This window comes from Limulus polyphemus, unplaced genomic scaffold (assembly GCF_000517525.1).
Source record: "Limulus polyphemus unplaced genomic scaffold, Limulus_polyphemus-2.1.2 Scaffold1327, whole genome shotgun sequence".
In the NCBI taxonomy this organism is placed as follows: domain Eukaryota; kingdom Metazoa; phylum Arthropoda; class Merostomata; order Xiphosura; family Limulidae; genus Limulus; species Limulus polyphemus.
In genome coordinates, this window is record NW_013666937.1 from 241,200 (window position 1) to 254,656 (window position 13,457).

The window sequence follows — 13,457 nt, forward strand, 5'->3', positions numbered from 1 at the left end:
CTCAAAGTGGGTTCCTCGTCATCGAATTTTTCGTTCTTTAATCTCCATTCGATGGATGTCTTTACATTTATTTTTGTTTACACGTGGAAAAGTTTGTTCTAGTTATCGATTGTTTTTTGTTCGTTAGAAATAATAATTACGTTGAATCAAATTTACTTGAAGAGTCAAACTTAAAAATTACAACTTCATGATAATTAGCTCAATAGGTCAACCACATTAAATACGTATATAGTCTACTAGATACTCATTAACAGTCTACAATCATCATTTAATAACTTTTAGTATTCTCTTCCCTGTTCACGAGAGTAACTCGTTATTTATCCGAATAGAAGGCCGAAGGCTGCTTAGAGAGGACACCTGTTTTAACCACTCGCACCACTTAACAGTAGTGTTTTGTCTGTCAGTCAGCTAGTAGCAACTAAAATGACGTCACATGTGTGACGCTTAACGTTGGAGTTTGTACTATTGTGCCGTCAGTAAAATGTGCGCATGCCTTGAATCACGAGAAGAATTATGCATTCTTCAGGCTACAACACAGTATGACATATGAACTTCAAAAGGAAGAAATGAAAATATTTTGCTACTCTTAATTTTGGTTTTATTTACTCTTTATACAGAACACTTTCAAGGACACTGTGGAAGTACAGCTAGTATAATTTAGGGGATGACGGGTAATTTTTTTCAAGGATAATTCTCTGTCACAGTGGTTCTCAACATTAAAACCTCGCGGTCTAGAATAATCATTTTGGCTTTAACAAAAGGAAAAGATACAGATTGAGTGCTTAATGTACTTGGGTGAAGTTGAAGTTACACTAAGTTCAGTGTGGTGTTAAAGTCTAGTGCTATAGTATACTTAATTCAACCTGGTCTTTTAACCATGTGAAGACTGAAGCCAAAGATATACTTAATTCAACCTGGTCTTGAAACCATGCGAAGAGTGAAGCCAAAGGTATACTTAATTCAACCTGGTCTTGAAGCCATGTGAAGAGTGAAGCCAAAGGTATACTTAATTCAACCTGGTTTTGAAACCATATGAAGAGTGTAGCCAAAGGTATACTTAATTCAACCTGGTCTTGAAACCATGTGAAGAGTAAGGCCAAAGGTATACTTAATTCAACCTGGTCTTGAAACCATATGAAGACTGAAGCCAAAGGTATACTTAATTCAACCCGGTCTTGAAACCATATGAAGAGTGTAGCCAAAGGTATACTTAATTCAACCTGGTCTTGAAGCCATGCGAAGAGTGAAGCCAAAGGTATACTTAATTCAGCTAGGTCTTGAAACCATGTGAAGAGTGAAGCCAAAGGTATACTTAATTCAACCCGGTCTTGAAGCCATGTGAAGAGTGAAGCCGTAGATGTACTTAAGTTCAGCATTTTAGCCAGAGGTGAACTAACCCTATATGACGCAATGTTGCGCGGAGTATTCTTTGAATAGTTTGAGGACAGTCATTTTATCCCTATTTGTTGATTTTCTGAATTTTGGTAGACAGAACATAAAAAGACAGTAAGAAGGTTGTAGAGAATTGAACGAGGTTCTGACGAATGATTTTTACATTACATTTCAACAGCTCAGTGATAATATATTCGTTTTTTTTATCTAATAGAAGTTACAATTTTGTTTAGGAGTAATGCATGTTTCTTTCGATCAAATCAATGAAGAAAACATACTTGGCGAGAAAATACGAGAGCTTCCGCGAGTCGTCTGCTGGCTACCGCTGCTCTCTCTTTAACCTGAAGACATCTTATTCGTAAATCATCGAGTTGTTTCTACGTCTCGCAAAAATATCACAACAGAAACTCTTTTTTTGGTTCATTTTTCCATTACGCAAAAGCAAAAATGAATTCATTAGTAAGAGCTGTATCCAGTTCCATCATCCACTCACTGTCTGGGGGTGGATTCTTCAGTAATTAAAAGAAGAAGGGCAAGAAATCTACGTTTAAATCCAATATTTATTGGACAAAGACACGCGTATTTTGTTTCTTGTAGTTTCGAATAACTGGGCTTATATATAAAGAAGAGAATGACAAGATCTAGTCTGTTCACCAGCAATAATCAGAACAGTAATTCATTTCCCCAAAGAAAATCTGTGTGGCTCTTTAGATCTGTTTTTCTTCCTTTTTTTTGTGGGGGAGGGGGAGAGAGGGGGCAGGTACAGAGATGACCTCCCACAAAGTTCAGTTTGGTATATATAAATTCTCGCTAAGCCTCATTTGTATTATCTAACACCTAACATTAAGAGACGTTTTGTTTTGCAGGGTTTTTTTTCTCCGTCTCATTACACATATATAAAGTGATATATATATGTATAGTGATGAAAAAAAAAAACAACAACAACAGTCGATTGTTTGCCATGCATAAAAATTTAAATTAAGTAAGAACAAAGATGGACCCCATTAATTCTGGGCAACGGAGTGGGTGGGACAGAGGTCAAATTCAATACACGATAAATTTTTTTGAGATGCACGTGAATGCACACGGACTTTCCCAACAATAGATCAACATCCACCCGGAACCATCTGAACAACATTTCTTGAGACTAGCGACTACAACACAGCCTGAAATGTATAACAGATATTTCAATTCGTAAATTATCATAAAGCTTTAAGATATATACGCTTTGTCACAAATATTGCCTTTTACTTTATGTAAATTTCAGAAGACCCAGAAACTAGATCCCTTTTTTACTCCTGAAGAACAGTCAACTATTCGAAAGCATTTGAGTTTCTGAGTCTTTTGAAATCCACTTGATTTTCTAAATGATCCATTACGATAATTCTTACACCATGACCCGTGATTTTACTTTTTATCCTTCTTTTTTTTTTGTTTTTTGGTATGGAAAACTCAGTAAAATTGGTGTCAAAACGTTTGTCGTATGTACTAACAAAAGGTGTCCCACATATTTTTACCGTAATTTACTTTAAGCTGTAGTGAAATGAGTTTTAATAGCCTTCTTTTTATTCACTACGTAGTGATAACTCAAGCTTAACAAGTTAGTCTGGGATGAGGTACACGTGGATCTTATTTATTTAGGGATGGATATCCGATGTGGGACGAGTGGAGTAGATGTTATATTCCTTTCTTTGTTGTTAAGCGCAAAGCTACACCATGGGCTATCTGTGCTGTGCCCACCACGAGTATAAAAACCCTGTTTTTTTGGCGGTGTGAGCCACTGAGGGGGCGTAGAAGTAATAAACAATAACAAAAATGAATTGTTTTTCTGCTGTGATTATTTAGGAAACAGTGAAGAATTTTTGTGATTAGTTTTGTGCGTGGGTCTTGGGTGGAGTGTTCGTGGCCCAGACTACGGTAATTGTTAGTTTACGCCTCGTGCGTTTCGGTATATGATCAGTAACTGTCAGAATACACGTGTGGCGGAGTGATAATTTGTTGGTACACGTCTCTCTCAAGTTCTGCTCTGCAGCGAGAATTCCTCTTGGAGCATTTGCTGGGTACTTAAGGAAATAAAACCAACAAAATTCAATCTATTTTTAACAGCTTGTTCTCATTGTTTGCTTTGGCAGTGTAGATGTTATCTTTGTTTATCGTCCAAGTGATATATCACTGTACAAATATCCCCCGGGGTGAGGTGAAAAAAAAAAAGAAAGGAATCACACTTGTTGTTCTTATGAAATCTTGATTATAATGTTAAAATGACCGTGATTAAACAAATACATATAACATGTATAACTTAAGAATTAACGTATCACATTTCACAGGTAATAATACCATAACTACGTGGCAATATAATACGGTTTTGGGTCGAGCGTGAACTTACGAATTAACGTATCACATTTCACAGGTAATAATACCATAACTCCATAGCAATATAATACGGTTTTGGGTCGAGCGTGAACTTAAGAATTAACGTATCACATTTCACAGGTAATAATACTATAACTCCATAGCAATATAATACGGTTTTGGGTCGAGCGTGAACTTAAGAATTAACGTATCACATTTCACAGGTAATAATAACATAACTACGTGGCAATATAATACGGTTTTGGGTCGAGCGTGAACTTAAGAATTAACGTATCACATTTCACAGGTAATAATACTATAACTCCATAGCAATATAATACGGTTTTTTGTCGAGCGTGAACTTAAGAATTAACGTATCACATTTCACAGATAATAATACTATAACTCCATAGCAATATAATACGGTTTTGGGTCGAGCGTTATCCTGTGGTTCGTGTGCTGGACTATGGATCTGTGTGTCCAATGTTCGTATCCTGTTAAAAAAATTAATTAATTAACTCTCCGAACTTTAAGGCTGTGAATGTGTTATAAGGGTGATGGTAAAATACAACTACTTGATCAGAAGTGGCGGTGGGTGCTGTTGTCTTAGCCGACTTCCCTCTAGTTAAGTAGCTTTGGCACCCACGGTCCCAAAGTGCGGGTCGCGTTTTTGCAGCAATACGATGCGAACTATGAACCCTCAGTTTCACAGCCCGAGCATGTTCGCCACTTGATCACGCTCGCTCATTAAAAAGGAAAATTCACACATTTTAGTGAGACCCATTCGAGACAATTTTCTGTTTTTATATCCTCTGGTGGGTCAGTGATAAGTTTACAGACTTAGAACGCTAAAATCCTGGGTTCCATTCCCCGCGGAGAACAGAGCGCAGATAATCCATTACGTAAGCTTTGTCCTAAAACAATAAAAACAATTGTTTTGGTTTAATTTTTAAAACGAAGGATAGAAAGTAATGTATACTAGAACATAAAACTGGTAAACTTGGAAATGTCAGCTGAAAGAAGATGATTATTGACTGTGCTAACATCTTTGTTCACTGTTTGTTGAGGTAAAACGTTATTCAGAGAGGTAGATAGACCTACATGCCGTAACGTTAATAACAAACTTAGTTAGCTAAACTTTAAATATTTCTAATAACTTAACACTTTCAAAGTACTTTTGAAAGGAATAAATGCACCTTCCTTCCGGTTACTTGAAAAACAAGTTATATATGTATTGCTATGAAATTCAAGTTTCTTTTGTTTAAGCCCTGAAAATAACAAACATTTAGCGCCACGGGAAGAAGATAAAGTTCATCTTAAGGTTAATTTCAAGTTAAAGTTAAGGCGCTCGGCTCGTAAAATCTGCGAGTTGTGGGTTCGAATCCCATCACCAAAAACCGTCGCTCTTTCAATTCTTTTATAATGTGAGGACCAATCCCACTCTTCGATTAGAGTAGCCCAAGAGTTGGTGGTTAACGGTGTCGACCAGCTGCCTTCCTTCCAGTCTATCATATCTAAAGTAGAGAAGGCTAGCGCAGTTAGCCTTCGAGTAGCTTTGTGCGAAATTCATGAACAAAAAAAAAAAAAGGAAGGTATTGATGGGAAAAGTTTTTATTAGACGTTGTTTTGAATCGCAGGAATTTTGTTTTCGATTGCTTGTTGTTAAGCACAAAGGTAAACAATGAGCTCTCTGTCCTGTATCAACCACGAGCATCGAAATCGGGCTCGAAGGATCATAGATTCGAGTTTCGAGTCGTGATGCTGCTCAACTTGCTCGTACTTTGACTTGTGGGTGCGTTATAAAACTGACAGCTAATCCCGTTATTCGGTTAAAAGAATCAGACAAAACCCTTGTGGCCTGAGTGTGACCGGCTATTCTCTTTGTGGTCAGTACCTCAAAACTATGGGCGGTCATACCTAAGTCCTTGTGTCTTTTAAAATGCCTTTCAGGTTAAAAATTTCAATTTTTCAAAGAAGTTTATCTGTTACAAGTTTTAAAAACAAGGGATGTTATTTTATTATCACTAGTATCCCATATAAGTAGGTTCAAACCATACACGTTTGACTAAAATAATATTGTTTAACTGCTACAAATTTTTCTCAAAACTACCATAAGTTCTCTGATATAACTTAATGCTCAAGCATTGTTCATTTAATCAAATAATGTAGTTTATCTGTTACAAGTTTTAAAAACAAGGGATGTTATTTTAGTATCACTAGTATCTCAGATAAGTAGGTTCAAACCATACATGTTTGACTAAAATAATATTGTTTAGCTGCTACAAAGTTTTCTCAAAACTACCATAGGTTCTCTGATATAACTTAATGCTCTAGCATTGTTCATTTAATCAAATAATGTAGTTTATCTGTTACAAGTTTTAAAAACAAGGGATGTTATTTAATTATCACTAGTATCCTAAATAAGTAGGTTCAAACCATACATGTTTGACTAAAATAATATTGTTTAGCTGCTACAAGTTTTAAAAACAAGGGATGTTATTTAATTATCACTAGTATCCCAAATAAGTAGGTTCAAACCATACACGTTTGACTAAAATAATATTGTTTAGCTGCTACAAATTTTTCTCAAAACTACCATAGGTTCTCTGATATAACTTAATGCTCAAGCATTGTTCATTTAATCAAATAATGTAGTTTATCTGTTACAAGTTTTAAAAACAAGGGATGTTGGCCCGGCATGGCCAGGTGGTTAGGGCGCTCGACTCGCAATCTGAGGGTCGCGGGTTCGAATCCCCTTCTCACCAAACATGCTCGCCCTTTCAGCCGTGGAAGCGTTATAATGTGACGGTCAATCCCACTATTCGTTGGTAAAAGAGTAGCCCAAGAGTTGGCGGTGGGTGGTGATGATTAGCTCCTTCCCTCTAGTCTTACACTGCTAAATTAGGGACGGCTAGCGCAGATAGCCCTCATGTAGCTTTGCGCGAAATTCAAAAACAAACAAACAAAAACAAATAAGTAGGTTCAAATCATACATGTTTGACTAAAATAATATTGTTTATCTGTTTAAAAAGTTTTTCAAATATGATTGTTTAGTTGCTACAAGTATACTTTTATAATATGGTTTACTTTTTTACTAGTAAATTGTCAGAATATTGTTTATACTCTTTAGAGTATTGTTTATGTGCTACTGGTATACTCGTACGATATCTTTTTTATCTCTGACAACTTTACTCATACTCTTACAGTATTATTTAATTGCTACTTGTTTAATATTACAGTATTGTTTAATTGCTACTTGTTTAATATTACAGTATTGTTTAATTGCTACTTGTTTAATCTTACAGTATTGTTTAATTGCTACTTGTTTAATATTACAGTATTGTTTAATTGCTACTTGTTTGATATTACAGTATTGTTTAATTGCTACTTGTTTAATCTTACAGTATTGTTTAATTGCTACTTGTTTACTCTTACAATATTGTTTAATTGCTACGTGTTTAGTCGTACACTATTGTTTAACTGTTACTCGTTTACTCGTACACTATTGTTTAACTGCTACGTGTTTACTCGTACACTATTGTTTAATTGCTACGTGTTTAGTCGTACACTATTGTTTAACTGCTACGTGTTTACTCTTACAATATTGTTTAATTGCTACGTGTTTAGTCGTACACTATTGTTTAACTGCTACGTGTTTACTCTTACAATATTGTTTAATTGCTACGTGTTTAGTCGTACACTATTGTTTAATTGCTACGTGTTTAGTCGTACACTATTGTTTAACTGCTACGTGTTTACTCTTACAATATTGTTTAATTGCTACATGTTTAGTCGTACACTATTGTTAAACTGTTACTCGTTTACTCGTACACTATTGTTTAACTGCTACGTGTTTACTCGTACACTACTGTTTAACTGTTACTCGTTTACTCGTACACTATTGTTTAACTGCTACTTGTTTACTCTTACAATATTTTTTAACTACAATGAGTGACAAAGATATCCATGAGCGATGTCCCAAGGAAACCCAAGTAACACAGTCCTCTTTAAAGCGATCTTGTAAAGATCACCCAACACGTTGTGTCTTATTACACAAACACACACTGTGTCCATCATTTGTCTCCCCAGGACATCATCGCCCAGCTACCGACAGCCCACCAACACAGAGGAAAAAGCCGTGAGCGCTTCATCAAATATTTTTTGTTTTCCTCTCGATTTTAAATGCGTTGAAATAATAAGAATTCTTCTTAAAGCTTACATTTTTGGTGCAATAGTTAATTCGAAGAGTGGAACGATGATAACCCTTTTTATTTTTTACACACGTTCTCTTTCCTGAACTTATAACAGACTAACCTTTAAAGCCAGTTGCCAATAAAAGTTTAAACAAACAGTAAAGTTATACCACATGCCAAATGTTCACGAATCTCGAACTTTGCTCTAATTAGAGCATAGGGATAACTTGTTTATTTATCAACTTCTAATGTATCTAAACTAACATGTTACAGCTTTAGATATGTCTGAGTACCTTCTAACAACTTTTGTGAACCCTTTTTCCTGAACAAGTATTTTAATGAAACATATGTTGTAAAGATCCTTGGTGCGCCTGCGTTGGTTACCTTTAATAAAGTCACTTCGAAATTGTCAGGACTTACGGTCACACTGTATAATGTTAGCTGACTTTTCTTTACATACTTATAGGTTGGAGGAAACACTCTTACGGTTGTTTATTGTTGTTTGCTTCGTTTCAGAGACCTCAGTAACAACAAACTGACCGCCATCGGAGCGAAAACACTTCGCGGTGCTCCAAGGTTATTGAACTTGTAAGTAGAGCCTTATCTGTCCGTCTGTCTGTATATTTATAATGTTGCCAAAATGAAGAGTAAGTTATCTCTTCATGTTTATATAGCTATATCTGATACTATTATAAATGAACAACAGAAGACAGCTTAGAAACTGAAGAAATTAAAGTGTTTATATCTTATCAAACGATCTCTCGATTTTACCCGCTTTTCTTTTAAAGAATGTATTTGAACAAATGTGTTGTGTTTTATAAGTTGAGTGCAAATGAATCCGCTTATTACAAAAGTCAAATAACTTCTGTGCACATTTTTTGTTTGTTTATTACATATTTTAATTAAACGTCTACATGTATTATATACTCTATAGGTTGAGACATTAGCACGATATCACTTGTGAAGAAAACTATCTTTTTATCCATTTGATGAGCTAATACTATATACATATACATGTGGGCACGGATTGGCTGTTTGGTAGAGCTCTGGATTTCGGAGCCGGGTTCGCATCCGTGCTATACCCCAAAATAATTCAATCACTTTAAACTATGGGTGCTTTATAAGAGTGGCATTCTGTCAATTTGCTTGGATTGGTGGATGATTGGCTGCCTTCCGTCTGATCAGTAGCTCAAAATTAGAGATGGCTATACATAGTCTTAGTAACTTTGTCATAAATACATCATACAATAGATGTGTGTAACGTTTGTAAGGCATTACATAGTCTTAGTAGCTTTGTCATAAATACATCATACAATAGATGTGTGTAACGTTTGTAAGGCATTACATAGTCTTAGTAGCTTTGTCATAAATACATCATACAATAGATGTGTGTAACGTTAGTAAGGCATTACATAGTCTTAGTAGCTTTGTCATAAATACATCATACAATAGATGTGTGTAACGTTTGTAAGGCATTACATAGTCTCAGTAACTTTGTCATAAATACATCATACAATAGATGTGTGTAACGTTAGTAAGGCATTACATAGTTTTAGTAGCTTTGTCATAAATACATCATACAATAGATGTGTGTAACGTTTGTAAGGCATTACATAGTTTTAGTAGCTTTGTCATAAATACATCATACAAAAGATGTGTGTAACGTTAGTAAGGCATTACATAGTTTTAGTAGCTTTGTCATAAATACATCATACAATAGATGTGTGTAACGTTTGTAAGGCATTACATAGTTTTAGTAGCTTTGTCATAAATACATCATACAAAAGATGTGTGTAACGTTTGTTAGGCATTATTTTTCAGAGGCTAAAGTGTGTATTAAATATGGCTGTGTTTAAATTTGCTTGCACTATTGTGTTAATTACCAGTGTTTGGGAAAATGTGATCCAATGTGTTCCGTATGTTAAGGTGGACGACACTGTCGATTTAATGTGTTCTGTATTTTAAGGTGCACGACACTGTTGATGTAATGTGTTCGATATGTTAAAGACGATACGGTGATTTAGTGTGTTCCGTATGTTAAAGTGGACGATACTGTCAATTTAATGTATTCTATACGTTAAAGACGATACGGTGATTTAGTGTGTTTTGTATGTTAAAGTGGACGACACTGTCGATGTAATGTGTTCTATACGTTAAAGACGATATGGTGACTTAGTGTGTTCTGTATGTTAAGGTGGACGATACTGTCAATGTAATGTATTCTTTATGTTAAAGACGATACGGTGATTTAGTGTGTTCTATATGTTAAAGACGATACGGTGATTTAGTGTGTTTTGTATGTTAAAATGGACGACACTGTCGATGTAATGTGTTCTATATGTTGAAGACGATACGGTGATTTAGTGTGTTCCGTATGTTAAGGTGGACGATACTGTCAATGTAATGTATTCTTTATGTTAAAGACGATACGGTGATTTAGTGTGTTTCGTATGTTAAGGTGGACGATACGGTGATTTAGTGTGTTCCGTATGTTAAGGTGGACGACACTGTCAATGTAATGTATTTTATACGTTAAAGACGATACGGTGATTCAGTGTCTTCTGTATGTTAAAGACGATACGGTGATTTAGTGTGTTCTGTACGTTAAAATGGACGACACTGTCGATGTAAAGTGTTCTATATGTTAAAGACGATACTGTGATTTAGTGTGTTCCGTATGTTAAGGTGGACGGCACTGTCGATTTATTGTTTGTTATGATACAACAATTATATAAATAGTGTTCTGACACTGCTGTGTTTATTGTATCCCATCCAGCCTGAGAAGCTCTTGAGTATGCGAAACGCGTTGTCGACAATGGTATGACGAATATAATATGTTTGGAATATTATTCTAACTCTTGAAAATCCCTAAGGGACTAGATACAGAATGTATTGTTTAAATGTGTAATATACCTAATACTAATGTCTAATGACATGCACAATTATAATTAGTTTTCGCTGGCTTGTAAAATATATCATAAAAAAAATCAAGATTACCAACAGTCCGATATAATACGGGATCATTTTAATAATTTCTTAATTGTTCAGCTGCCTTACGGAAAACTATTTCAAAAACTGTCGTTTGAGGGAAAAAAAGGTATCTGTGATTTATGTTTCAACATGCTGTTGTCTCAAACACACACATGTATATATATATATATATATCAGATTTAACAATCAGTTACTAAATTAGTCCTAAGTATTTCAACATTCTTGATAAAATGCTGTTACCATAGTGACCTGTCGGTATTGTTGATATAGATTTATTCTCATTGCATTGTTATCGAAACAAACAACGTATTGTTAAATATATAAACAACTGTGAAATTCCTGCGTGTTTTGTGATGAGCGAGACAATAGCAAATCCTGCGAATTTTTCTTTACACAAAAACTAGTTTTACAGTAGAATAATTGACTGTGTACGTCGGAAATTTACCTACAAAAAAAGAACGCAGTTCTATACTGAGAACCAGAATAGCAATAGCTATTGTGACTGGTTTGTCGCAGCTTGCTAATTGAAGCGTTTTGTTGTTGTTGTTACACTAAAACAAATCCTTGAGTAAAACTGTTTTCACAAATCAGTCGTAATCAGAAGGGTAAAGTCATAATATTGTATCCCTTTAATTATGTAGTTGGTTTTTTTTTTTTAGTTTCGAGTGAAAACCAGTGGTCAGTTGTCCGGCTCTGTACAGTTTCCAGAAGTCTTGCTCTTTCATTTATATAATTGTTAAACGTTATTCGCTCGGTAGCTTCAAATATTTTGTTTTGTTTCTAAATTTTATAGCAAGTTTCCTTAGATGCTGGTTTTAGGGTTATAATTCCACACACACACACATATATATACGCGCATGACTGTCCCGTACATAGGATGACTCGCTCTTTTTATACATCATTAAAATAAAAAATAAGATTTAAACTTGGGAACGGGCCAGTAGTTTTCTCCGAAGTTCTAAGAAACACATTTTACAAGATTCGAAACCACACGATACTTCGTTCCGAAAGTCTGAAGTTTGTTAATGTTAAAAGGCAGGAGTCTGGATGCGTGAAACTATTATTACTTTTCTATAATTCGTTTTCTGGCACTTTTCCTTCGGTCTCTCTTTCTCTATCCTTTTGTTGTTGTTTTTTTTCGAACTTGTAAAAAATCTTTTAGATCATTTGGTATCTTTCGTTCTTTTCATAAACACATCTTCTTTCACTCACAGACAATTAACATTGTTTTTCTATGTTTTACTGTTCCTTTTCCTTTGTTGTGAAATATCGTTCTAGTTTCCTTCTTTATGACATTCATCTTCTCTTTCATTTGATATTTATCTGACATATATTTCATCAGGATCAGATTCAAGGAAATATAGACTCTGATAACTTGTTGAAAGTCCGTTGCTGATCTCCCCAGTAGTCAAACTTAAGTTTCTGATCTCCCCAGTAGTCAAACTAAGTTTCTGATCTCCCCAGTAGTCAAACTTAAGTTTCTGATCTCCCCAGTAGTCAAACTAAGTTGTTGATCTCCCCAGTAGTCAAACTTAAGTTTCTGATCTCTCCAGTAGTCAAACTAAGTTTTGATCTCCCCAGTAGTCAAACTTAAGTTACTGATCTCCTCAGTAGTCAAACTAAGTTATTGATCTTCCCAGTAGTCAAACTAAGTTTTTGATCTTCCCAGTAGTCAAACTAAGTTTTTGATCTCTCCAGTAGTCAAACTAAGTTTTTGATCTCCCCAGTAATCAAACTAAGTTTTTGATCTTCCCAGTAGTCAAACTAAGTTTTTAATCTCCCCAGTAGTCAAACTAAGTTTTTGATCTTCCCAGTAGTCAAACTAAGTTCTTGATCTCCCCAGTAGTCAAACTAAGTTTTTGATCTCTCCAGTAGTCAAACTAAGTTTTTGATATCCCCAGTAGTCAAACTTAAGTTTCTGATCTTCAAACTTTAAATACTATATTATGCAAAAGCTGTAACAACATGTGTCATAAACAATAATTTGTTATCAGATTTTTTTTCTGGATACAAAATGCATAAAAATGATATTGTTTTCATTTTATGTGTTTGATCAGTTGTTATAATTAGCAATACAACAAACTTGTTCTCCACATCAAACTGTACAATTAATAACAATAGTTATGACATAACTTGTTCTCCACATCACATTGTACAATTACTAACAATATCTATGACATAACTTGTCTTTAACATCAAAGTTGCACAATTAATAACAATATTTATGACATGACTTGTCTTCAGCATCAAACTGCACAATTAATAACAATATTTATGACATGACTTGTCTTCAGCATCAAACTGCACAATTAATAACAATATTTATGACATGACTTGTCTTCAGCATCAAACTGCACAATTAATAACAATATTTATGACATAACTTGTCTTCAGCATCAAACTGCACAATTAATAACAATATTTATGGCACAACTTGTCCTCAACACCAAACTGTACAATTAATAACAATATTTATGACATAACTTGTCTTCAGCATCAAACTGCACAATTAATAACAATATTTATGAC

At 34.7% G+C, this 13,457-nt stretch overlaps 1 protein-coding gene across 2 annotated transcripts in view; it reads left to right on the forward strand.

Annotated features, from left to right (window-relative positions):
- Positions 1-13,457, forward strand: part of LOC111086691 (slit homolog 2 protein-like) — a 220,077-nt gene that overhangs the window by 155,460 nt on the left and 51,160 nt on the right. For both annotated transcript variants that reach the window (XM_022390533.1, XM_022390532.1), the window contains one exon: positions 8,454-8,525. In XM_022390533.1, the coding sequence (XP_022246241.1) occupies positions 8,454-8,525 (72 nt within the window). The remainder of the gene's footprint in view (positions 1-8,453; positions 8,526-13,457) is intronic.